General features: G+C 40.0%; 1 protein-coding gene across 1 annotated transcript; it reads right to left on the reverse strand.

The window, feature by feature from the left end:
- Positions 1-918: 918 nt before the first annotated feature.
- Positions 919-1830, reverse strand: LOC113755808. Its single transcript, XM_027299709.1, has one exon. The coding sequence runs from the start codon at positions 1828-1830 to the stop codon at positions 919-921; it is 912 nt and encodes a 303-aa protein (XP_027155510.1).
- Positions 1831-25858: the final 24028 nt, after the last annotated feature.

A 25858-nucleotide genomic window follows, 5' to 3' on the forward strand; every position in this document is an offset into this window, starting at 1 on the left:
TAAGTTCAGCAGGTGCCATACGGTATGGGGTCTTAGAGATAGGTGAAGTCCCTGGTAACAAGTTAATCTCAAATTCTATCTCTCTTTGCGGTGGTAGATTCACTAGCTCATCGGAAAACACGTCCGAATATTCGCCCACTACTGGAACATCTTCTATGTTTAACTTATCAGTGGGAGTGTTGATGAGAAAGGCTAAGAACCCTCGTGCCCCTCTACTCAAAAGTTTCCTAGTCCGAATACCCGAAACCATTGCAGACGAGGCTAAACTGCCCCTCACATCTAACTTTATGGTCGCCTCCCCCGGAATACGAAATTCCATTATTTTCCTTTTACAGTCAAGTTGGGCATCGTACCTAACTAACCAGTCCATGCCCAGAATCACATCGTACCCCTTAATAGCCAAACTTATCAAATTCCCAGTAACTTCCTCTCTCCTACCCAGATTTCACAGTTTACATACATTTTGCTAGTAACCAAACACTGGTCCCCCGTAGACGTACTTACTTCCAGTTCGTAGGGCAGGTTTACAGGGGTTATATTAATTCCACACATAAATGCAGGGTTAACAAAGGAATGGGTGGCACCGGGGTCTATCAAAATCCTAGCTAGACGGTGGAAGACAGGAATCATACCTTCCACCACCTCCGCCGAATCAGGGACAGGACGTTGCTCGATAGAGTACACTCGGGCAGGCACTTTCGGTTTCGTCACTTCCACCTTTGATTGCGCTGAAGTCGCCTTAGAAGATTGTGTGATCCCTCTCGCCTCTCGGGGTTGAACTGGACAACTGGCTATCTGGTGCTCCGCGCTCCCACAGCGTAAGCACTTCTTCTCCTTTCTCCAGCAGAACCCACGCGGGCCACGAGAAATAGTGGCGGAGCTCCCTTGTGAGGCACTCTTCTGTTGGCCTCGTCCCGTCTAACCACCTCTTGGCGGTGTCCCTCTTGTCGTACCCGGAACTTGTCCTCCTCCAGCTCCACGGCCAAATTTGGGAGGGGTACTCTTATCCCCCTGCGTAGAACTACCTCCGAAAAACCCACGTTTCCTCACTTGAAAATTCCAAACTTGAAGCCTTGCATTCTCGGCTCGCAAAGCCTTATCCACCACATCACTGAAAGTGTTAATCTGGGTCACGGCTAAATCCTTTTGGATTTCCACATTTAGCCCCTGAATGAAATGTCGTACCCTTCTTTGTTCAGTCATAATAAGTTCAGGGGCAAACTTGGCTAATCGGGTAAACTGGCTTTCGTATTCAGCCACGGATTGGGTGCCCTGGCGAAGTCGGATGAACTCGTCCTCCTTCTTTTCTTGGATCAAGGGCGGAAAGTACTTGGCGTTAAATTCTCTTACAAAGTTCACCCACGTTCTGGGTGTCTGCTCTCTCTCCCATTTGGTTCGAATAACATTCCACCAAGAGTGAGCGACCCCTTCTAATTGGAAAACCGCAAAAGTAACCTGCTTCTCTTCGGAGTAATGTAAGGCCGCAAAGATGTCCACCACCTTCTCCAACCATCTTTCAGCCACATCGGGATCGGGCCCTCCAAGAAACTTTGGTGAGGATAACTTTTGGAACCTTTCAAGAGCTCGATCCTCACTTTCTACGTGATTCCCAGGGTTTTCGGGATTCCCGACAGGTGGGTTAGGGTTGTGGCCCTGTTGTTGCACCACATGGGCCAGCAAGTCGGTCATTTGCTGCATAGCGGCAGCTATCTGGACATTTGGATCTACCCTAGGTTCAGGGTTTGGTCCAGTCGAGGTTTCCGCAGTGCCTCTATCAGAAGGTTGCCTATTTCCACGTCCACGGCCTCGTCCACTACGAGTGCCCTCCATGGTTCAAGTCACTCTAAGGTCGAGACACGTAATAACAATTAAAGAACCATACGGGCATAAACTTATAAACATCGGCAAATAATCAAAATAACACACAAGACATATATACACATAGAATATTCATACATAGATGTTGCAAGCAGTCATACAAAAGCAGTCGGTCAAGGACATACAAAAGAAATCCCATGCAACAAAAGGGGTCCTCCAAAAGATTATATACAAAGTTAGGCCAAAACAACTAAGTACTTTTCCTAACTATTCCCTTCGTGGGATCAAAAGTGGTTCAAAAGAGCTCTAACCGAGCTCCCTACGGTGGCCACAGACTCTCCCCCCTGGCTAGAACTAGGGGTACTCCCTTCGCCAGGTGTACTACTACTAGGAGCCACTACTTGCGCATTGGCGCCAATCACACATTGGATTAGCGCCTCGCACTCGTTAATAATGCCTCCGGAACGGTTTCTAACCTCCCGGACGACATTAGTAAGGCGGGTGTTCACCACCTGCAACTGTTCCCTCAGAGCATTCGATCGCTCCTGCTCCATAACTATGTCTTCTTGGAGCTCTCCAATCCGGTCAGCCTGCATCCTTAGGACGCCCCTCAGTCTAAGCGCCTCAGTGTGATCCCTCGTGGCGGCACTCCTAAGTCTCCTTCGCTCGTCTAGCACCTCGAAGATCACATGGTCAGCATAAGAGTAATACTGGCAATGCCTGCAGCGGTGGGTCCGGCTGGCAGTGTACCAAAGCCGGATCGGACCTCCCGGCCTCTCCTGGTAATCAATAACTCGTGGCCGCCTCTGAGGTGGCTCACCTCCACCCTGTCCACTCGTACCGGCCATAACCTACAAAGATAACAAAAGGGTTGTTATCTTAGACAACGTAAGCATAATCGCACCTAACAGTACCTTAACACTTCCCTCACAGGTCCTGAGGAATAAAATTTCAAACTTGCCTAGGTCACTTCTAACCTAGGCTCAGATACCAACTGTGACAGCCCCACCTTCCCCTAGGGCGTACCAAAGGGGTTAGCGAACTGCCTGCCCAACTCTCGCCAGGACTACTAAAACGGTCGTATATAATCTAAAATGTTTCGAAAAATATTACCGCGCTCAAGCGATTTAAAACCCATAAAATGGGAAACAAAAATTGAAATCGCAAATGAATAGTGACCGCCACGTCACTATCCAACCAGAATCCAATCAAATGTAGATGTCACCATACACCTCAGAGAAACATTCCCAAACCAAATAGGATACATGAACAGGGTTTAACAGTGTTATACACATACGTTTGTAATTTACAAATCAAAAGGAAGATATTTAGATCAAAGTACATTTAGGGTTTTTCCAACCATCGAGGAGCTTTACAAAAGAATATATTCAAACTATATGAAAACTAGCTCAACTCGTGCTTCAAAACAATATAGTCCCCCAACAGTTATTGATATCCCTGTAAGGAAAACAAAGTAACGAGGGTGAGCTTAAACTCGTGAGGTACCAACAAGACACACCAGTAAACACCTTTTATCACATAATGATCCCAAAGCTCATAAACAAAACAAGTCAATAAAAGGATACAATTGGCTCTCAAGAGCCACTTTCCACTTGCCGCACTTGATCTCCAACCCGTTGACACTCCGTCAACCTTTGAAGAGAAGAACATCCCGTAGATCCCCACTTTACTCCGTATCCCTTCCACCGCTCACCCCCTTACCGAGTCCGAACACCTCACAATAACAGAGAGGGTAATACTCGAGTATACCATAAGGTCGAGGAGTTAACACTCCACTCGACTGCAGTGAACCCATGGTCCCTTATCGATTCGCCCAAACCCTTGCCGGCTCGATTCGATTAAAGACCAATGGGGTATGAGCTCAGATAGCACAGTTAAGTTGTCGGGCAAAGCCCTCAGCCATGTCAAATCACACATGTAGACAATTTCACATTTGACAGTAACAGTAATATAGATAAGAGATCGAGAGCGATAAAGTACACTCTCGTCTCATTCAAGCCATTCAAGTTCACATAACAAGTATACATAATCATTTAAGCATTACACCATATAATGGTACACTCACCAAGGTAAGTAAGTAAGTAAATTCACAAGTTAGCTTCAGGCGTAGGCGTCGGATCACGGGCACGACCTATACAACAAGAATATTCCAATTAAGACTCGAATACGAGTCAAAGAAAATCCACACACTACCAAAAATAAGGCCCAATAGAATGTATAAGTGCATAACCAAACTAGGGAGAGTCCGGAAATGAAGTTTATGCCCTAAAATCAAAAGATAGTTTTGACGTCATTTAGCGGAACAGGCACAACTAGAGTAACACTTATCGGATTGTCGCGCCCCATTTTTAATAAATAAATAAATGGTTTAAAAAGTGAATTTTTTATTTACAAAGAAAATGAAGAAAAATATGGGTCTAAATGGGACTTGAAAATGCGACGATTTGACCCAAAATATAGTTTAAAAAGGGTTTTTTGAATGAAAAATGGAGTCGCCACTTGGTATAGAGTTAAGGTGTACCAAATCACCTAAAAAATGAATTTTTAAAGAAAAAAGTAGAAAATCCTTTTTAAACGACTCCAAGTCTACGAAAATCAGAGAAAAAGATTCGGGAGTCACATTTGAAGAAAGGGAAGGCAAGGATCAGAATCCAAGGCACCCTTTCAACCTAGCCAAGGCTAGTTGTGTAATTTAGTCAAAGATTTTCTTATTTTAACCTAAAGATTTATCACATTTGGATGTACTATATGAATGCAAACCCTAGGCCTAAGAGGGTATCGGGGGTCGAAATTTCTCTTCAAAGCTCAATTGATGCCAATCATATTAATTGTGATGCCCAATGTGGACTATTCGAAGAAGTCACGAATAATGCAAAAATATGAGACTCTAAGAAAAGAAAAATAATTATACAAATATACATGTCTCAAAGGAGTGCATCATGTCGGGTACGGGGGACTAATGTTCGTGACTCAATTTTCCCTTTAATAGAGGGAATACGAGCGTGCTAAGACTAGAAAAGCCAAACTCGTCCATATCCCATACTCAAGGGGTTATCCCTAACCTAATCAAGCAAAATGTACTAATTTACCCCTAATTTCCTAAATGAGATGTAAATCTAAATGTTACATATACATGGGGGTAAGGGATATTTTATTAGGGGAAGTATTATGTGAAAATGATAAAGATCGTAAAAATAGAAAAATATGCATGACATGTAATGTAATCATACAAACATGATCTAGCGAAGGAGATCCCTAGAGGGTCTAGCGTTGGACTAGCCCATATTTCTACTTCCTCACTAGCATTGGACAAGTGAGAAATCGGACAGGGGAACCACAACTAGCGTTGGACTAGTGTGGTATCGAGAAATGGATCACAACTAGCGTTGGACTAGTGTGATAACATGTCACATATTAATTACAAATAAATTAATCATATAAAGTTTTAATTAAAAGCATGTAAACACATATATCACATAAACACATAACACATAATCATGATATCTAGATGCAAGGCCCTAAGAAAGCGGTAACACATAGCACATAAGCATGCAAAACACACAAAGCAAACAAGCCCTAACTATTACATTTGAGGAGGGGCCTACTACAATCTAAAAGGGGAATACGAAATGAAATAATAAATACCTAACTATTACAAATTTAGCATTTAAATGCCTTTCAAAATGACCAAAATTGAACTAAAAATAAATATACAAAACTAGAACCAATAAAGCAAATAAATGAAATAAATACTAAAAAGAACATTCAAGAGGCATGCAATTGATCACTTAAAGTCACATAAGGCACGTAGGGTCAAATAAAGTCAAGAACACGAGATAGGGTATACCTCCCTGGAGTTGGGGCCCTAATGGAGTGAAATTACTTATTTACCCTCCAAAATAAAAGAAAAGGTCAAGGCATCACAAATAATCATATAAACACGAAATTGAATCATTGAGAGCATTTAAATAACTAAAACAGTCCATATTCACAAAATTAGGATCCAATTGAAAGGAAAAGAAAGTTCAAGGGGGGCCAATTTGATTGGTTTTTCTAATTACTCGAGCCATAGTGAAACCAGGGGAGACTTGAGGGGCCAAAGTGTATTTTCCTTTTGTTTCATGCATGCAAAATACGTAGAAGGTTCAAGCTTCTGCAACAAATTTTATGATGAAACTTTATGCAACTTCCAGCCGCGGTTTTCTTTTCAATTCATCATCTCAAGCAATCCACAGTTCAATAACTCAAACCACTAATACAACACAATCACTAAACATTCATCTCATTTTTCACCATAAAAAGTCCCCATGTTTAAGCACAAAATCATGTAAATCAAATTCAAAGAGAGCTTCTGCAATACTTTGCTCTTATGCTTTTAGCAACCGAAACAAAACCCAAACGCACAGCTTGTTTTCAAAATTCTGATTCCAAACCCAAACACACAGCTTTAAACTAGGCGTAAACTACATACTCACCACCATCCAAACAGGTAGAAACTTTAGAAAGATCTCATGCAAAATTCTGGAAAAACATGCAAACACTTGAAGAACAAAAGCTGCCGCAACTTTCTCCATTTCTTATTTGAGCAATCAGGATTAGCGTTATTCATTTTATCCTAAACAAGGTAATTTACACAATCAAACCATTCTGGTGAGGCAGACAAATGAATCCAAATCACAAACCAAAATAGGTAGCCTTACTTGGTTATGACATAATACAAGAGACCGAGAATGAGGAACATCAAAACTACACTTTGCTTGCTAGTTTCTGGTTTAAAGAGAATTTTTCTTTTGTAAAAGGAAAATATGTCCATTACACACCCACTACACCATGCTATACCCAAGTAAAAGGTAGGACAAACGTAACCTAGAGATGGCAAATAAAATCCCAGAAAGTTTAAGCAAAATGGAAACTTCAGCAACCCCAGAGGAAAGAGACTTTGCGGCAACTTCCTTCTCACCATTTCAGCATGCACATGACACATTCTATGAGCTCCAATGGAGCATGTAGGTACATGAACTAATGCCCCAAAACTCAAACCCGACTCACTTAGGACCATACAGCCAAAAATCATGATATAAAACATAGTTCCAATGACTACCTTCCCCGAAAAAAATTCCACAAACAAAACGTTTACCCATCTAACATTAGCAACAAAACATTGACTAATGTACCAAGCCTGATGAACTAAGGCTTCTGGAAACAGACTACACATAACAGAGGTGACACAAAACAATCTTGTCAACATCAGAAAATGAAAACTTCAACGAATCAAAAGGAAAAAACAAGAACTGCTGCAACAAGCTGAAAGCTTTAAACTTGTTGCAGTTTTTTTTTTTTTTGCAAAGACTTCATGCGATGATGAAATATCATGCCGTAAATACACGCTAAGGCCATCATTTTCATAGCAAACAACTTATTTGACATCAAATTCAAGAAGCGAATCATCACCAAACAGATTCCAAGTTATAACACGGCTGAAAAGCACGCAGACAGCACAAGATTTCACAATTTTTCTTAATCTGATGAGGTATGAGTGGAAAATAAAAATAAGGTTACCTTTAACACCAGGAAACACCAGTGAAACGCGAAGAATCCGAGGATGGCAAGATTCGAATCTCAGTGAAGAAAACGCAAGCTTGATATTCTGGTTCTGGGTTTCTCCTTCTACTCTTGGTTCTCCTCTCCTAACTTCACCTGAAACCCCTTTCTTTCTGATTTCTTTCTCGCTTCAAACACCCAAAATCTCTCTCCCAGTTTTTCTCTCTACCACAGTTCTCTCGTTTCTCTCTCGCTCGCATCCCAGAAATTTCTCCCTTGCCGTTCCTCATTCAGCCGTCCCCTCCTCTGTTTACTCTCTCTCTCGGTTGTTCTCTCTACCAACCCTCTGAAACCCATGCAATTTTTGCTAGACCCTTGCTCCATGTTTTTCTTTTGCTTCCGGTCTTTCTTCTGCCCTTGCTTGGTTTCCGTCTCCCTCTCGGTTCTCTCTCTATCTCACACTCTATCTCTCCTCTCAGCCGCCAACTTTCTTGCTTCATCAGCCCTCAAGACCTTCTGCTCTCAGCCGTCACGCACTCCTCTATATCCGTCCCCAGATCCCCCCGTAGCACTCCTCCATAGCCTCTCTCTGGTTTTCTTACTCCGCTTTTCTTCCTTTGCTCTCAGCCGTAGCTCTTAGTCTCTCATCAGCCGTCCACTTCATTTTTCTTTTTGCTTTCTCCCTGTAGCTAGTTTCTTCTTTTTCTTTTTCCTCAACCATCCCTCGCTCCTCAGATTTTCCTTCCCTAGCCGTCAGCTCCACTCCCCCTTTCCTGTTCTCTTTCCTTCCTCAAACCCTAGCCGCCTCCTTTTTCTATTTTTGTTTCCCCCCCTGGTTTCTTTCTTTCTCAGCCCAGCTGATACGAACTCGACCCAACAAGACCTGTCTTGAAGAACCGAATCGATCAGGCAGCGGAAGGATCTATCTTGATCAGGTTATGGATACAAAGATGGAAAAACCTTACGACCTCTCTAATCCCCGAGATTGCGAACAATCTTGATATTATCTCAACCCACAAACTAACGGATTAGGAACCAAAGGTGTTGGTAGAATGGCGCCACAATTCAACGTGATCTTGAATTGATAAGCCAAAACTTGAACAAAGGAGATACAACTCACTTTGTATCAAGGAACGCTCCTAAAGGAACAAGAAAGAGAAAACTCTCAATTTTTATTCATCTCATAATTGTCTCCCCCGAATAGTTAAATAAAGTTGGCTATTTATAGCCTTACAAGACTCAAAACCCTAATCTAAATTGGAAACAATACAAGTTTCCTTATTTGACTTGACTTCTAAACTTGACACAATTTCCTAAACAAATTTGGAAGCAATTAACTGCTTTACTAAAACTCTAATTCAACTAGAATAGGAACTAACTAATTCAAATTGGCTTAACTATGGTCAACATGACCTTAGCCTTTATTCCCTAATTCAAGCAACTTACTTAACTCTCAATTTGGAAATCAATCAAGATATCAATCAAGATTTGGAAATCAATCAAGATACCAATCAAGATTTGGAAGCCAATTAAAATTTGGAAAATTTGGATCTTCAATCCCGATTGCACCATCAACCATCATTGGAATGTGAGGACTTGTAAAATGAAAGGAATCCATGCAAATCTTCATGTTCTCATCACCAGCCGTCAGCTCCTCTCTCCCCAGTCCCCCCCTTGAAACCTTACCTTTCCCAACATTTTATATGGAACCTTATCACCGAAACCTAGCATCTAAGGCACAGGAATAAACTACATTCTTTTGCATTATTTACAACCTTAGATCCTCATGATTTTTTGATAAACCTTGGATCAAGCCAAGTGGTTTGTTGTTGGAATGATTAGACGGAGGAGAAAAATGAGTGAAAAAAATGGAGCTGGAATTTTGCAAATGCGTTTTTGCGGATGAAATTGAGGAAAGGCTTGGATCGTGTGCATCTCAGGGTGCATGAGCTTGGTTTTCTTTTTTCCTTTTTCCTTTTTCCTTTTCTTTTTTTTTGTAAAATTTAGTGTAAAATGCTCTTAAATCGATTAAAATAAAATAAGAGACACGAAACATAAACAAAATAAAATAAAACAAAATAAAATAAAATAAAAACCTAAAATTGAATCAAATAAGTCTAAAAATAAAAAATTTGGTGTCTACACGGATTGAGGTGCAATTTATACCGTTTCAAAGCTAAAACAGAGGGCTACAACTTTGATTAAGGTTACTCAGTCCAATTTACAATATATCTAGGTCAAATTTACCAAAATAACCCCAGATTTTCCTGTTCGAAGTTTACTGTGAAATTCACTAGCAGTCCTGATTCATTCAATCATATCTCACCACATACGACTCCAATTCAAGTGATTCCAAAGCCATCTGAAAGCTAATATACAAGGCTATAATTCTTAAGAAGACATCAACAACCAAATCAGTATTATTCCCGGTCAAACTAACCAATTACAGAAGCTGATTACCAGTTTCAGACAGAAACAGGGTAGCAGGGGTATTTCAGTCTTTTCATAGGCTACATTGCTCTGATTGAGCTGAAATTTTGTAGTAACTATAAAACATCATTCTCTACAACTTTCATGTTTTAACCTAAGGTCAATTCGGCCTCTAACCTAGCCGAATAGAACCGGGCAGAACAGGTTCATTTGGGAAACCCTAAAACCGAAAATCCCTCTAAAACCTGAAAATTTTCACAATAAACCACAATAAGCATATAGAGGCTCCAAATTCCTTTATATAGGACTATCAATCCATAGCCAACCACAAGATACTAAATAAAACAGAAAATTCCTCAATAAATAGGAAAATTTGAACAACTCAACCATAAGTCACAAAATAATCCACAAAATGACATGCTCTACCACTAGAAATCCTTAATTGATCATTAGTAATATGAGAGGGAAGATATTTAACAACTCACCTTTGCAACTCCAAGAAACAAGACAACTAGAGCTTGTTCTTCACAAATGGCTCCACTCAACACCTTAAACTAGCTTAGCAACTCACTTTTGTGGAGAGATTTGGAATTTAACCGGTAGGTTTGCAAGATTCAAGCTAGAAATGAAGGAAAATTGAAGAAGCTCTCTCTCTCTTTTCTCTCATGTTGCTCGGCCAAGAAGGAGGAAATGGAACATGATTTTTGGCCAAAATTAGTTTAGTAAAGGTAAAGAAAGACTAGTCAAATGCCAACCTCCAATCACAATGCAACATGTGCCCATTTCAAGCTTATCTCATTTCTTTTGTCTTACAAGACTTAATTAACTAGCTAACCCCTAATTATCTCCTAACACCATGTAATATAATCCCTGTATATAGAGCTTCTCCAAATGAACCACATTTACCGCACTTATCGCACTAGTGGGTCCCACATCCATTGTACACCACCTTTAACACAGAAAATAACTTATATGGGAAAAAAATGTAAAAATCATACGTCCTCATAAAAATTCCCAGAATTTTCATATAAGAAAGAAAATACGGAAATTATACGCAGACAGCCCCACCTTCCCCTAAGGCGAACCAAAGGGGTTAGCGAACTGCCTGCCCAGCTCTCGCCAGGACTAACGGTGCAGTTTAGAGCGATCTATTGCATTCCGGAACTTACAAACGAGCGTAAACAAGTCAAAATGTGAAAATAAAAAAAAAAACAAAATCGGAGACGGCTATGAATAGTAACCGACCCGTCAGAACCCAACCAAATATCAAGCAAACATTCACATCTTGAAACTTAGCATTTTCAAGCCAAAGTGGCATACAAAAGTATTCAAAAGTGGATACATGTCTGGTTTGCCAAATCAAAAGAGAAACGGTCCCAAAAGTACATTTAGGGTTTCAATAAATGAGCTATACAAAAGATATGTCCAACTAGCTCAATTCGGCAACCAACTATCAATTGCAGTCCAAAAGTATTTATTTTCCTGTAAGGAAAACAAAAGGAATAGAGTAAGCTAATTGCCCAGTGAGATAATACTACTCAAGCAACCAAGTTCATAGATGCATCAAGCTTTTCAGTCCAATTCATCAAAAGTAAATAAAGACACACATCAATAATGATGATAAAAGGATACGGGCGGCTCTCAAGAGCCATTTTCCTCATTTGCATTCTTGATCGGATCTCATTGACTCTCCGTCAATGTTTAAAAGTAACCAACCGTAGACTTCACTTTATTTCCATTCCTTCCACCCAACATACCCCTACCGGGCCCGAACTCCAAACACTTGCACTGTGGTATTACTCGAGTATACCGGAATCGAGAGTCTCTCATACTACAAGATTCCATATAACAGTCCCCAAGGTTCATTAATTGGCACGACCAAACCCTCGCCGGCTCGATTCAATCAATTACCAATGGGGTTGAGCTCAATGGTAACAATCATGGTCGTTGGATACTCGTCCAATCGACACCAAGTCAAGTACTTTTCATTTCATGTAACATTCCAATAACATGAGAAATAAGTGAGAGTGATAAAGTACACCCTCACTTCAATCAATATCGATGGTACAATAACATTTAACTCATCAAGTTCAGGTATCAAAGCCATATAGTAAGCTAATTGCCCAGTGAGATAATACTACTCAAGCAACCAAGTTCATAGATGCATCAAGCTTTTCAGTCCAATTCATCAAAAGTAAATAAAGACACACATCAATAATGATGATAAAAGGATACGGGCGGCTCTCAAGAGCCATTTTCCTCATTTGCATTCTTGATCGGATCTCATTGACTCTCCGTCAATGTTTAAAAGTAACCAACCGTAGACTTCACTTTATTTCCATTCCTTCCACCCAACATACCCCTACCGGGCCCGAACTCCAAACACTTGCACTGTGGTATTACTCGAGTATACCGGAATCGAGAGTCTCTCATACTACAAGATTCCATATAACAGTCCCCAAGGTTCATTAATTGGCACGACCAAACCCTCGCCGGCTCGATTCAATCAATTACCAATGGGGTTGAGCTCAATGGTAACAATCATGGTCGTTGGATACTCGTCCAATCGACACCAAGTCAAGTACTTTTCATTTCATGTAACATTCCAATAACATGAGAAATAAGTGAGAGTGATAAAGTACACCCTCACTTCAATCAATATCGATGGTACAATAACATTTAACTCATCAAGTTCAGGTATCAAAGCCATATAGTAACACACAAGTGAGTAGTACACTCACCAAGCTTGAAAATGATATTTCATGCACTTCCGTCAAAGGAACGTCGTGAACCACCGTCACGCCCTAAAACACGCAAACAAGTACAATGAGACTCGATAACGAGTCATAAACCAAAGCCAAATATCACCAAAATAGGGTTCCATAAGCATATACAAGCATTAGGGAAAAACCAGAAAATCCGGAAATGGAGTAAGTGTTAACCCGGAAAAAAACAGTTTTTGACATCATTTTACGGTATTGGCACCAAAGGCACTACGATTATCGGATGAAGGTGAAAGACCCACCGTTTCGAAGCTAAGAGATAGGGATACAATATTACAGAAGGTCACGCAACCCATTTTTGAGTGTAACCAGGTCAAAAATGCAATCTACTACACCAGAACAGCAAAAACAGATTCACAGAACGCATTCTAGTTCAAACATCATAAAACAGCCTACATAAGTCCAAATCCAGAAATTCCAAAGCCATCCGAAAGCTAAGGAACAGGTATACATTTCATCAGAAGACCTCAACAACCAATTCGGAAGTATTCCTAGCCAAAATAACCAATTACAGAAGCAATTCCCAAATTCGGGTAAAACCAGGGTAGCAAGGGTAATTCCGTCTTTTCTCAAGCTACGCTACTCCGATTGACCTGAAATTTTGTAGACACCTCTAAAATATCATTCCCTACAACTTTCATGTTTTAACCCAAGGCCAATTCATCCTATAACTATGAGCTACAAAATCGGGCAGAATGTAATTCATTAGAACCCTAACTTTTCAATTTTCTTCCAAAACAAAAATTGCTTGCAATTATCCACTTTTTCCACCTCCTATATCCCTTACATACCATTTCCAATCATCATACATAGCCACACAATCATATTCATATTAAAACAGAAAAATCCCCAATAATTACAAAACTTCATCAATTCAACCAAAAATCACAATGAAATCCATAAAGTTGCATCTTATTCCACCACTAATCATAAATTAAGCATCATTAGAGGGAGGAGAGGGGTTCTTCACAACTCACCTTAGAAACAAGAGAGAGAGAGCAACTAGTCCTCTTAGTTTTCCAAATAACTCCACACAACACCTCACTATCACTCCCTTAATGTTTTCTATGGAGCAAAAACAAGATTGGAAGGTTGAGTGAGTTTATTGAAGCAAGATTGAAGCCAAAAACTTGAAGAGTTTTCTTTCTTTTGTTGCTTGAAGAGCTCGGCCAAGAGGAAGAGAAAAATGGTGAATTTTTGGTATTTTTTTTTTGTAGACACCAAATTTTTAAGGTATTTTGTTTACTATTATTTTTGTTTTTGATTAATTTCATTTGCTTTTAGTCTTTTATTTTTAAGTCATTTTTATCATTTAATTAAACTTTCATCATTTAGTCATTTAATTTTTATTTTGTTTGTTTCGATTCTAGGGTTTTGAAAAAAAAAAAAGAAAAAAAAAAGAAAAAAGAAAAATCAATCAAAGGGACAAAAATAAGACACATAAGCCTACTTTGGAGGATGAGATCTTGGCCTTTCATCTTAGGTTTAGTTTCTTTGGGGTGCCTTTAAAATGGAAGAAGCCGCAAGCCAAAGGGGCAGAGGTAGGAAAGGCTAAAACAAATCCGAAAGGCTCTCAGTTAGGGACTAAGGAGAAGAAAAACATAGGAAGAAAAAGAACAGAGGAGGGAGCCGAGAGGGCGGCAGAAAAAAGAACAAGGAGGATTAGAAGGATCTGACGGAAAAGGAAAAAAGAAAAACAGAGAGCTGGGGACGAAGGGAATAACCATCGGAGAGGCTTGAGAAAATGGAGGGAAATAGGGTAGAGCAAAAAGGAAAAGGGAGCCGGGAAGAAAGCTTCGGATGGCTGGGCTGAAGGAAAAAACAGAGGGATGGCGGAACAACAAGAAAAGGAGCAGAAACGAAAACTAGGGAAAAAGAAGGAAACAACGGCAGAGAAAGGACAACAAGAAGGCTGAAAATCTAGACAGAAAGCAAAAGGAGAGAATAGAGAGAAAAGGAAGAATTTGAGGGCAGAGTGAAAGGGCTGAACGGAAAACAGAGGAATAGAAAGGCAATAGAGGCGGCGGAGAAAGACAGAAAAATGAGAGCTGGAGAGGATGTGAAAGATGCAGCTTCAGTGGCAACAAGGAGCTCGTATGCTAAGGCCTTTCATGACCTGAACCCGCAGGCCATTTTTGGCGACTAGGAGTCTGACTAAGCTAGAGAGGGCAGTTGGAAAAACAAAAGAAACAGAGGAAGAATGATTGGCGGCTTGGGCGAGAAAGAAAACATGGCAAGGCTAAAGGGTGAAAGGGGCGGCGAACAAGGGATTAGCGAGGAAACTGTCGGGCAAGCAACGGAAGAGAAAAAGGCTAAAGGGAACCAGAGAGGAAAATGGAGAGTCGTGCAGCTAGAACAAGAAAAAGAAAAAACAGAGGGAAGAAAAACAGAGCAACAAGAGAAACAGGGGTAAGGAAGAATTTCGTCTGGGGCTGGGGAAGAAAACAAAAGGGGGAAAATCTGGAAAATTGGAAAGGAGCATCGGAGGAGGGGGCCTGGCTACACGAGGAGGCTGCCGGAGTTGCCGCTGCCAGGAAGGCGCCACCACCACACCGCCAATCCATCATTGCCGCCTTCAGAACTTCACCGAGAGAAAATATCGTAAGCTGTCCTCTGCCTTTCAATTTCTGTTTCTTTCCAAACACAAACGTTGGAAGCTCTCAAAAGCATGTCTTTTCTGAATTTGCTCATTGCAATGTTTGCCGGTTGTACATGATTGTGAAACATACATGCTATCTGTGATTGTTTGGACTGAATTTCCCTATGTTTTGAACAATTTTGGGGCCAATCATAACTTCAATTGAGCAAAAATCTGATGAAATTCCTGATGCCCCTAATCTGTTCGACGAAATGCCTGAGCTGAAAATTCTTATTGGAAGATGCCTTGTTTACATTTTCGTGTGGAGAAACTGGTTGAATTGGCCGATTCTTTTCTTTACGTTTAAGAAATTTTGATGCATTGCTGTCTTTTACTTCTCTGCTTCCCATGTTTCCGGATTGAATGAACTCAAATTGAAATGGTAGGATAACAAGTTTGTGTGAGTTTCATTTTTTTTTGGATTAGCCAGAGTTGAATTTTCTGGTGTTCATTTGTCCGCAAAGCAAAAATGAAAACAGCAGCGGATGGCTAATCTGTTTGGAGAAGATGACGATTTGTTAAATTTGTGTTTTCAGTCCCGAAACTTTCCCCTTCTTTGTGATTTAACCCCAAAGTTTTAGAACTTCATAATTTGACTTCAAAGCTTTTATAAATCCTTCAGATGGGTCCTTATATGAATTGTATTTTGAGCCCCAAAAATTGGAAAAGCTGAATTAATTTGGCCCATTTGGATTTTTGTCATCTTCTCATTTTCTTAAGTAGTCTTTTAGGGTAGATTAATTCTTGGTTTTAGGTCAGAATTGTGGCTTAAATAATTTTAGTTGATTTGTTATCTTGTTGGGCTTAGACTTATGTTTGGCTAATGATATTTGGCTGGGTTTGTGTAAGAGGGTTCAATTTATTTTTGGGCTTTTGGCTGGGGCTAGAGTATCAAGGCCCATCCGTTTGGTTGGTTTTTTTTTTGGGCCAAAATAATATCCTAGCCCACTTGTTTTTTCCTTCGACTTCTAAGCGGGCCAAGTGGTCTTGGCCCAAGAAGAAGTTAGAAAATGGACCAATGGCCTGATCCATTAAGAAACCAGAAAGCAAATTTGCAAATCAGTTCCTGGATTTCTCCTTAACTGTACTGTGGCCCTAGAAACTTTCATTTTCTTTCAATTGGGTCCTTGCTTTAATTGCAAATAAGTCCTTAAACTTTATTTTTCTTTAATTTTGACACCAAAATTTTCTTTCATTCTTTTGACTTCTTAAATGTGGGTTGTCTACATGATTTAATTGATTCAATTTCATGTTTACTTTTATCTTTTGAGATTATTTCTTGATTAAAGTGGTGCCTTAACCCTTTTATTGTTTTGAAGCTAATATTTCCTTCATTTCACTACTCAAGGGAGGTAACTTCTATCTCCTTGATTTTATTTTTCCTACGTGCTCCTACGTGTTTTGTGTGAACATGCATGCTTTAATTTGCTTTTCATTTTATTAATGTTTAATTGCTTGTTTTCGCTTTATTTTATTTCGCCTTCTTTAAATTAAGCAAGTTATTCGTGGGCATTTGAACCCCAATTTGTAATAGTTAGATATTATTTTATTTAATTCATTCCCTCTTAGATTGTAGTAGGCTCCCCCCCAAATGTAATAGATAGGGCTTCTGTGCTATGTGCTTGTGTGTGCCTACGTGTTTATTGCTTTTCCTAGGATTTTGCATCTAGATAAGCATGCTTGTGTGATATGTGCTACGTGAAACTAGGTGCTTGGCATGTCTACTTGCTTTCTATAGTCATAGATGAATGTGATGGATGAATGCACGTCACCACACTAGTCCAACGCTAGTTGTGGCTCATTGTCCCGTTTTCCACTGGTCCAACGCTAGTAGGAATTCATAGATATGGGCTAGTCCAACGCTAGACCCTTAGGGATTCCCCTCGCTAGTTCATACTTGCATGTTTCACTACATTTCATGCATTTTTCTTAGTTTTCTAGCATTTGGCATGCTCCTCCAATCCTTTCCCCTTCATTTTAGGCTTTTGCATCTTCAAGCTAGTTATAGGGTACATTTGCCTGAGAGTCCCCTTTCGATAAGGGAAACGAGCGAGTGTGGCTACAAAATAGCCTTAGTACGCTAGTTCTTCCTTCTAGTCAAAGGGAAAATTAAAGTCGTGAAGTTAGGAGTCATTCCCGTACCCGACTTGATGCATTCCTATAGGTTCGTACACTTTCATTCTCATCATGTCACTTCCTCACTCTTTTATCCACATTTTCTCACAAATTATATTTTTCTCAATCCACGTGCCATGTTTGCACATTCTTCTTTTATCATTTATTTTCTACCTCACAAATTGCACCCAATTGCACTTATATGCACTTACTACCATTATACTATATTTTCATCCACTTGCACACAAACACTTTTATTTTCTCAATGGGCGCACATGCACGTTTTCTTACATTTTCACACTTGCACTCATATTTGAGTCTTCATTTGCATCATTCGCGACCTTTATGAGGACTTTCCTTATTGGCCACCACAACTCATGTGGTTGGGACCAAAAAGCCTCGTAAGAGACATTTTAGATTTAGGATTGCATATTTCTTTCCTTTTCATATCCATTAGTCACATCCAACATGCAACGCATATTTTGGGTAGAAGAATTAGAAAACGTGGGGCTAAATCGCGCAACTAGCTTTGGCTAGGGTAAGGGAGTGCCTTAGGCTTTGCCTTTGCCTTCTCCCTTATCAAATGTGATCCCCGATCCCTTTCTTTGGTTACGTAGACCTAAAAGTTCTTAAAAAGGGGTTTGTTTACTTTATTTTTCAAAAAATTCATTTTTGGGTGACTTGGTACACCCTAACTCTATACCAAGTGGTGACTCCATTTTCCATGCAAAAAACCCTTTTTGAACTATGTTTGGCCAAATCGTCGCATTTTCAAGTCCCACGGCCTTTTATTTTCATTTTCACACACATTCACATACATATTCCACACACTACTTTCACACACTAAAAAAGTGGGGCGTGACATTTTTGATTTATTTGGTCAATGGTAAGAACATGAATAGTAGTCATAAAGCAACCTCCACTCATAAGGTGACACTTGTCACTTTCATTAATGCTTGCCTAACTTTTGTCTCTCTTATACCAATCCACTTAGCATCCTCTACTTATCTCTTAACACCAGGTAAATTAATTCCAGTATCCAAAACTTAACCTAGTTGGCCGAATTTTTCCAAACTTTTCGCACTAGGTGGTCCCACGTCCTGTGTACGCTCTTAATTTCTCAAAAACTATTCGATACTAGAAAATCATCTAAAAACTATATCTGCTCATAAAAATTATCTAGAAAATTTTCCGGATACAGAAAGTGCAGAAAACAAGCCATGGAATATAATAAAACCCTAAAATGGAAAAATTACGGGCTCTCACACAAAAGACTAAAATAAATGCCTAGAAAATAAGAAAATTCCGGGCTCTCACACGAGTCGTAAGGTCAGCCAATTGAGATTTGGGCATCCCCACAGTTCAGTTATAAGTCGAGGAGATTCACAACCTTCCCTCCTTAAAAGAATTTCGTCCTTGAAATTCATACCTTCCGTAATCCCAGATAACCCTGAACCTTGTTGTGTGATCATTTCATATGTTCTTGCAGATGCTACTGGTCGGTTTCCTCCTCCATTGGCTCGTCGAGGAATAGTTCTATTTCCTTGTGAAGTAGTAGCTTCTCGTCGATACCTCTTTGGATAGTCGTGAACTTTATGGGTGGTACTCCCATATCCTATACACTTTCGCCCCTTTAGCCAGCTGTTTCCTTCGGTATGATTCGTACTTCCACAATATCCACAGGTCGGACGAGGCATTGTGACTTGACTTGCCTGTGAGGTTTTTTTTTATTGTATTTGTCCTACTGGAGCTCCTCGTGACATAGTTCCTTTTGGTTCCTTTATCATAAGTGGTGAATGATGTGATAGTCTTACTCCATCCACTCCTTTGCTAACTTTGGGTGATGGTCCAATTTCTCTTAGTTTACTATCGGATACATTTCTTTTCCTCGCTTGAAAGGCTCTCAGTTAGGATTTTGTGCTTTCCACCCTTCGCGTTTTCTCGAGAACGTCACTAAATGTTTCAATCTGTGCTGCGGCAAGGGTATCTTGGATTTCTAAATTTAATTCTTGGATAAATTGTTTTATTCTCTTCCGTTCCATAGCCACTAATTCTGGAGCATATGTAGATAATTTCGTGAATCGTGTTTCGTACTCAGCCACACTCAAAGTTTCTTGACGAAGCTTTATAAAATCGTCTTCTCTCTTTTCTTGGACAAGTGGAGGAAGAAATTTCTCATTAAACTCTCATACAAAGTTTATCCAAGTCCTTGGAGTTTGATATCTTTCCCACTTGTTTCTTATAACATTCCACCAAACTTGGGCCGCTCCTTCAAGTTGAAATACAGCAAAAGTGACTTGTCTTTCTTATGTGTAGTCCAAGGCATCGAATATATTCCTTATATTCTGTCGCGCCCCACTTTTTGATAGTGGTGTGTGTGAAAGTAGTGTGTATGTGAACGTGTGTGAAAAATGAAGATAAAAGGCCGTGGGACTTGAAAATGCGACGATTTGGCCAAATAGAGTTCAAAAAGGGTTTTTTTGCATGAAAAATGGAGTCGCCACTTGGTATGGAGTTAGGGTGTACCAAGTCACCCAAAAATGATTTTGTTTTTGAAAAAGCAAAGTAAACAAACCCCTTTTTAAGAACTCTTAGGTCTACGTAACCAGAAAAAGGGATCGGGGGTCACATTTGATAAGGGAGAAGGCAAAGGCAAAGCCTAAGGCACTCCCTCACCCTAGCCAAAGCTAGTTGCGTGACTTAGCCCCACTTTTCCTAATTTTCCTACCCAAGGTATGTATCGCATGTTGGATATGACTAATGGATGCGAAAAGGAAAGAAAAATGCAATCCTAAATCTAAAATGTTTCTCATGAGGCTTTTAGGTCCCAACCATATGAATTGTGGTGGCCAATAAGGAAAGCTCTCAAGGAAGTCGTGATTAATGCAAGTGAGGACTTAAGTGCAAGTGTGCAAGTGTGAGAAAATAAAGGTGTTTTTGTGTGCAAATGAATGAAAATAGGATAGTAGATACATATAAGTGCAATTGGGTGCCATTTGTGAGATAGAAAAATAAATAAGTGATAGGAAGAAAGTGGTGAGAAAGTGTAGATTGAGAAAAACTCTAAATAGTGAGAAAATGTGGCTAAAAGAGTGTGGATGTGGTATAAAAAGAATGCAAGTGTATGACCTTAAGGGAATGCATCAGGTCGGGCACGGGAAGGACTCCTAACTTTACGACTTTGATTTTCCCTTGGATTAGAAGGAAGAACTAGCGTGCTAAGGCTATTTTGTAGCCAAACTCGCTCGTTTCCCTTATCGAAAGGGGACTCTCAAGCAAATGTACCCTATAACTAGCATGAGGATGCAAAAAGCCTAAAATGAAGGGGAAAGGCTAGGAGGGGCATGCCAAATGCTAAAAAACTAAGAAAAATGCATGAAATGTAGTGAACATGCAAATATGCACTAACGAGAAGAGATACCTAAGGGTCTAGCGTTGGACTAGCCCATATCTAGGAATTCCTACTAGCATTGGACTAGTGGAAAACGGAACAATGAGCCACAACTAGCGTTGGACTAGTGTGGTGACGGGAAAGGGGGCCACAACTAGCATTGGACTAGTGTGGTGACGTCCATTCATCCATCACATTCATTCATGCTATAAAAAGCGAGTAGACATGCGAATCACTTATAAACACGTAGCACATAACACTTAGCATGCTCGACTAGATGCAAGAGCCTAATAAAGCACTTAACACATAACACATAGGCATGCAACCAAGCTAATGAATCTATTACATTTGCTAACTAAAACAAAAGGGGAAGGGGAAAATGGACCAAATTGCTCGCCAAGCCCTATCTATTACAAGCCAAGAGGTGTACACATACCCCATCATGAATAACATAAATAAAAGCAAAAGTAAATGAAATAAATGCAAGGAATTAAGGAAAGGCAAGAAAAGCGAAGTAGACATGCATATTCACATAACACGTAGGAGCACGTAGGGTCAAATGAAGTTCAAATAAGGGATAGAGTGTACCTCCTTTGAATCGATGCCCTAACGAGGCGAAACTACTAATTTACCCTCCAAAATAAAAAGAAAAGGTCAAGGCACCAATTTATTTGGCAAATAATCACAAAGGATAAGAATAAGCATGAATTTGAATCAATTAAATCATGTCAACAACCCACATTTAAGAAGTTAAGAGAAGAAAGGACCTGACTGCAAAGATTGACAAAATTTTGGGGTCAAAATTAAAGAAAAATAAAGTTTAGGGGCCTATTTGCAATTAAGTTAGGGACCCAATTGAAAGAAGTTGAAAATGTCAGGGCCACAGTACAATTAAGGAGAAATTCAGGGACTGATTTGCAAAATCATTTTCTGATTTCTTAACGGACCAAACCTTTGGGCCATTTTTCTTATTTGCCTGGGCCAAAACCTTCCAAGCCTGACCGAAAACCCAAGATAAGAGAAGTAGGCCAATCTGTTATTTTGGCCCCAAAGATTAACCAATAAAACCGATGGGCTTCTACCCCTTTTGGCCCAAACCAAAACCCCAAAATCATGAACTAAACCCACTTTCTTAAATCCAAACAAAAAAAAAACTCTTAGCCCACATCACTTGTTTTATTGAACCCAACATGATGAAATCAAATAAAATTATGAAACCTCAATTATAACCTACAAACAAGCATTAATCTATCCAAACAAATCACATAAAATATGCAAACAGAGGATTAAACTTAAAAGGGTAAAATTAGTTCAATTTTTCCCAGATTTTGGGCCATATCAGAATAAGGGGAAATATTAAAGGATCAAATTGCAACTTTCAGAATTCGTTCATTCATTCATGAATTTGCAGGAGATGTCTTCTTTGTCAAACCCAGACAACCGACATTAGAGCCATGTTCGTGCAGTTTCAGACCACCTCTTTCAACCCAAACATTAAATCATCAAATATATCTTTAAACAGCAAAATATACACTAGATTTCCAACTAGAGAGCTGCCGTAAGACGGAAAAAACCGCAAAGAAACAAAACGCAGCAAGGTCATCTTTCAAGTAAAATTTTCAATTCGGCATTTCATCGAACAGCAGATAGGCATCAAAATTCCATCAATCTTTCTACTCAAGTGAGGTCGCGGCTGGCCTCAGAACTTATCAGAAACAACAGCAACTCAATCCAATCGACACATGAGGTATACATATTCTAAATCATGAACAACTAACAGGAAAATTTGCGATAAACAAAATCACGGCAGACATGCTCTTAAAATTTCAACAAAACTATGATTGAAGAAGAGTGAAGCTTCAAAGAAAAAGCATAAGCTTACAGCGTTTTTTCTCTCGGTGAAATTCGCATGCAGTGGTGGCAGATTATGGTGAGGTGACGACAGCTCCAATTCTTCGTCCGCTCCTCTGTTTTCTTTTAATTTTTCCTCTTACTTTGCGGAAACTTTTTGGAACTTCCCTTTCTGGTTTACTCTTCCGGAAAATCCCCTCTGTTTTTCTTGGCTTGGTGTCGGCGGCGATGGCAAGGTATGGGAAGTCGGCAGTGGATGCGGACTGGTGGTGGCTTTTCTTCCTCCTTGATGTGGTGGTCCTTGGAGGACCTCTTGGGAGGCAGTTGACCGCTCGTTGGTCACGCTGGAGAAGAAGGGTGGCTGCTGTCTGGTGACCTCGATGGAAGTTGCGTGCGGTGGTGGCGATGGCAGAACTTGGAGGTGGCCGAAATTGGAGAAGATGGCGGAAAGATGAGAAGTGACCGAGGAAATTTTTTGTTCAGATGGAGCCTCGGTTTCCCCTCTCTTTTCCGAAAATTCCTTCCTAGCTCCCTGTTCTTAGTCGAAGGGTTTTTGCTAACCCTTGCCCTTAATCTTCTCCTTAACTTTATCCATCCGCAGTTCCCTTATTTTCTTTTTCCCGATGCTCCTCTTGCCCCAGAAACCTTAGTCGCCCCTCTCTGTTTTTTCTCTCGACCCTTTTTCCTTTTTTGTCAGCCGAATCCCTTTTCCCCATTCCCAGATTTTTAGTTTTCTCTTCGTTCCCCTTGCCTTAGTTTCCGTAGCCCCCTCTTTAGTCTTTCATTCCCCACTGTCCGCCATCAATTTTCTTTTTCCTGTCGCACCCTCCTCTGTTTCCTTCCTTTCTTCCTTGTTCCCTCGTGAGCTCTCTTTTTTTTTCCTCTGCCGGCTACTTAGACCCCAAATTCCCCCCCTTTCTCTCTTGCGGCTCCTTTCATTTTTAAAGGCACCCCAAAGAAGCTAAACCTAAGATGAAAGGCTCAGATCTCATCCTCCAAAAATAGTTCCATGTATTTTTAATTGACTTTTCTTTTTGTTGCATGACTTGACTCTCTTCTTTTTTCAATTTTATGCTAAAATGTCTAAAAATGAGATTAGTAAAACAAAAATAACAAAAACAATAAATATCGATAAAACTAATAATGAAAAATAAAGTCAAAAATTTGGTGTCTACATATTCTCTAACCAATTCTCAGCCACTTCGGGGTCAGGCCCTCCAGAAAATTTGGGCGGGAAGAATTTCTGAAACCGCTCCAAAGCTCGATCCTCCCCTATCTCTTGATTTCCACGTTGATTTCCTTGTCCAACCCCTTGGCCCTGTTGAGATATTAAGAGCTCTAGTACATCCGTCATGCGAGTTAAAACTAATCCCATTTGGTCATTTCCTTCTCTAGTTCTTGGCTCGGCGTTTTGATCAATATCAAACCCATTACCTACTCTTTGATTTCGGAGTTGTCTAGGTTGACGTCCCTTTCGTTGTCCTCTAGTTTCCATGTTCACAGCTAATCTATACGCATATGCATAAACCTCACACTAAGCCATAATATGAACTACACACACGTACCAGTAACAACTTTAAAGAAAAATGAAATCACTTTCACAATTAACATTATTACCATACCAATCAAACATAAACTCGAGCTCATTAAATCATAACACAAGTTACAGTCAAATAATGTTCATACCAAGTCAAAGTCAGTAAACAAAAGTAAACAAGTGGTTATCAAAAGTACATTCATCTCCAAAGCACAAACTCTTAAGTTCTACTCCCATCGTCCCACTATAAAAGATCACAAGTAGTGCTTCACTGGATTAATTGGAACTAGATGATTCTCGTTCACTAACACATTCAACTTCAATCCCAACACCAAGATCTTCTGGGCTATGATCTTTTCCACCTGCCGCTCTTAATTATTATGCCATTTTGGCCAAACGATTATTGGTTTCCTGTAACTATTCACGTGAAAGATCGATTCATTCTTATTCCCCACAAATGGAGATCTCAAGTCCTTAGGATTGCCCTCAACTCTTAGATACTCGGGTACAAGAATCCAAAACAAGGTAATTTACAACTCGAGCAGGCCGGTCCCAGAGTAAATCACCACATTTGAGATTCCTACCCAACATACATATCTTATTTTCCTCCAAGTATCAAGCTAAAGGATTTATACCCATCACATTCATAATCCATAACTTCACTCTAGAAGAGCACTTAAGTTTTTACTCATTCACATAATATGGACCATAACATCACTTGGCCCAAACTCACCTCGCGCAGAGACCATGCGAAGCGGCTCTGATTTTCATTCCAACAAATAGTCACTTAACTTTCAAACCAATCTCACAGTCCGGCATCCTAAACTTTTAAGTCTAGGATACACTACAAAGATCTGAAGCCTAAGCTCTGATACCAACTGTGACGCCCCCACTTCTTCCTAAGGCGAACCAAAGGGTATCCGCAAGACGCCTGCCAAACTCTTGCCAGTACTCACTACAATCCACAATTCAAAAGTTCGAAATACTGTGAATAACTTCAATATATATTCAAAGTACTCCAAAATATTGCATGCTTACAATTAGTTAGCTTTCAAGCTTGATACACTCCAAAAGAATATGTACTACAACCATCCGTTATAATACAACTTAAGGTCTTCAAAAAATAACAATATGATACTATTCACGAGTACCCTTGGTCTCGAACCCTGTTAAGGAAAACAAAAACGTGGAATAAGCTACACAGCCCAGTGAGATTCCAAGACACTCTAGCAGTTCTAATAAATCAAGGAATTTGAGCATGGTTCCAGGTTACATATTTGGCACATTAACATGAGACAGTTATCATTGTACGAGTAATTTGAACATAACTCAAGCATGGTTCAAGGTTGCATCTTGGCACATTAGCATGATACAGTTATCAGTGTGCAAAAATAATTACACATTGAAGGATATGGTGTTCCAGTGGAACCATTTCGGTCAACTTCACCTTATAGCTCCAGTGATCCCCTCGGTTTGTCTGGCCATCACCTTATCCCTCCAGTGGTAATACTCGAGTATATCGAAACGGTGTCCCAGGGTTCCAACCTACCCGACCGAGCCCCGTCCTGACTCGAGTAGGTTAGTAACCAAGGGCAGGGCCCAGTTCAGCTTAGAGCTTACAACATGAACAAGTAATCAAGTAAAACGGTAAACGGTAAACGGTAAATGGTAAATCATCTCGGTTAACGGTAAAAATCTGTCATTTTAGTAGGTCGAGTGAGATAAAGTATACA

Source organism: Coffea eugenioides, unplaced genomic scaffold (assembly GCF_003713205.1).
Source record: "Coffea eugenioides isolate CCC68of unplaced genomic scaffold, Ceug_1.0 ScVebR1_1763;HRSCAF=2676, whole genome shotgun sequence".
Classification (NCBI taxonomy): domain Eukaryota; kingdom Viridiplantae; phylum Streptophyta; class Magnoliopsida; order Gentianales; family Rubiaceae; genus Coffea; species Coffea eugenioides.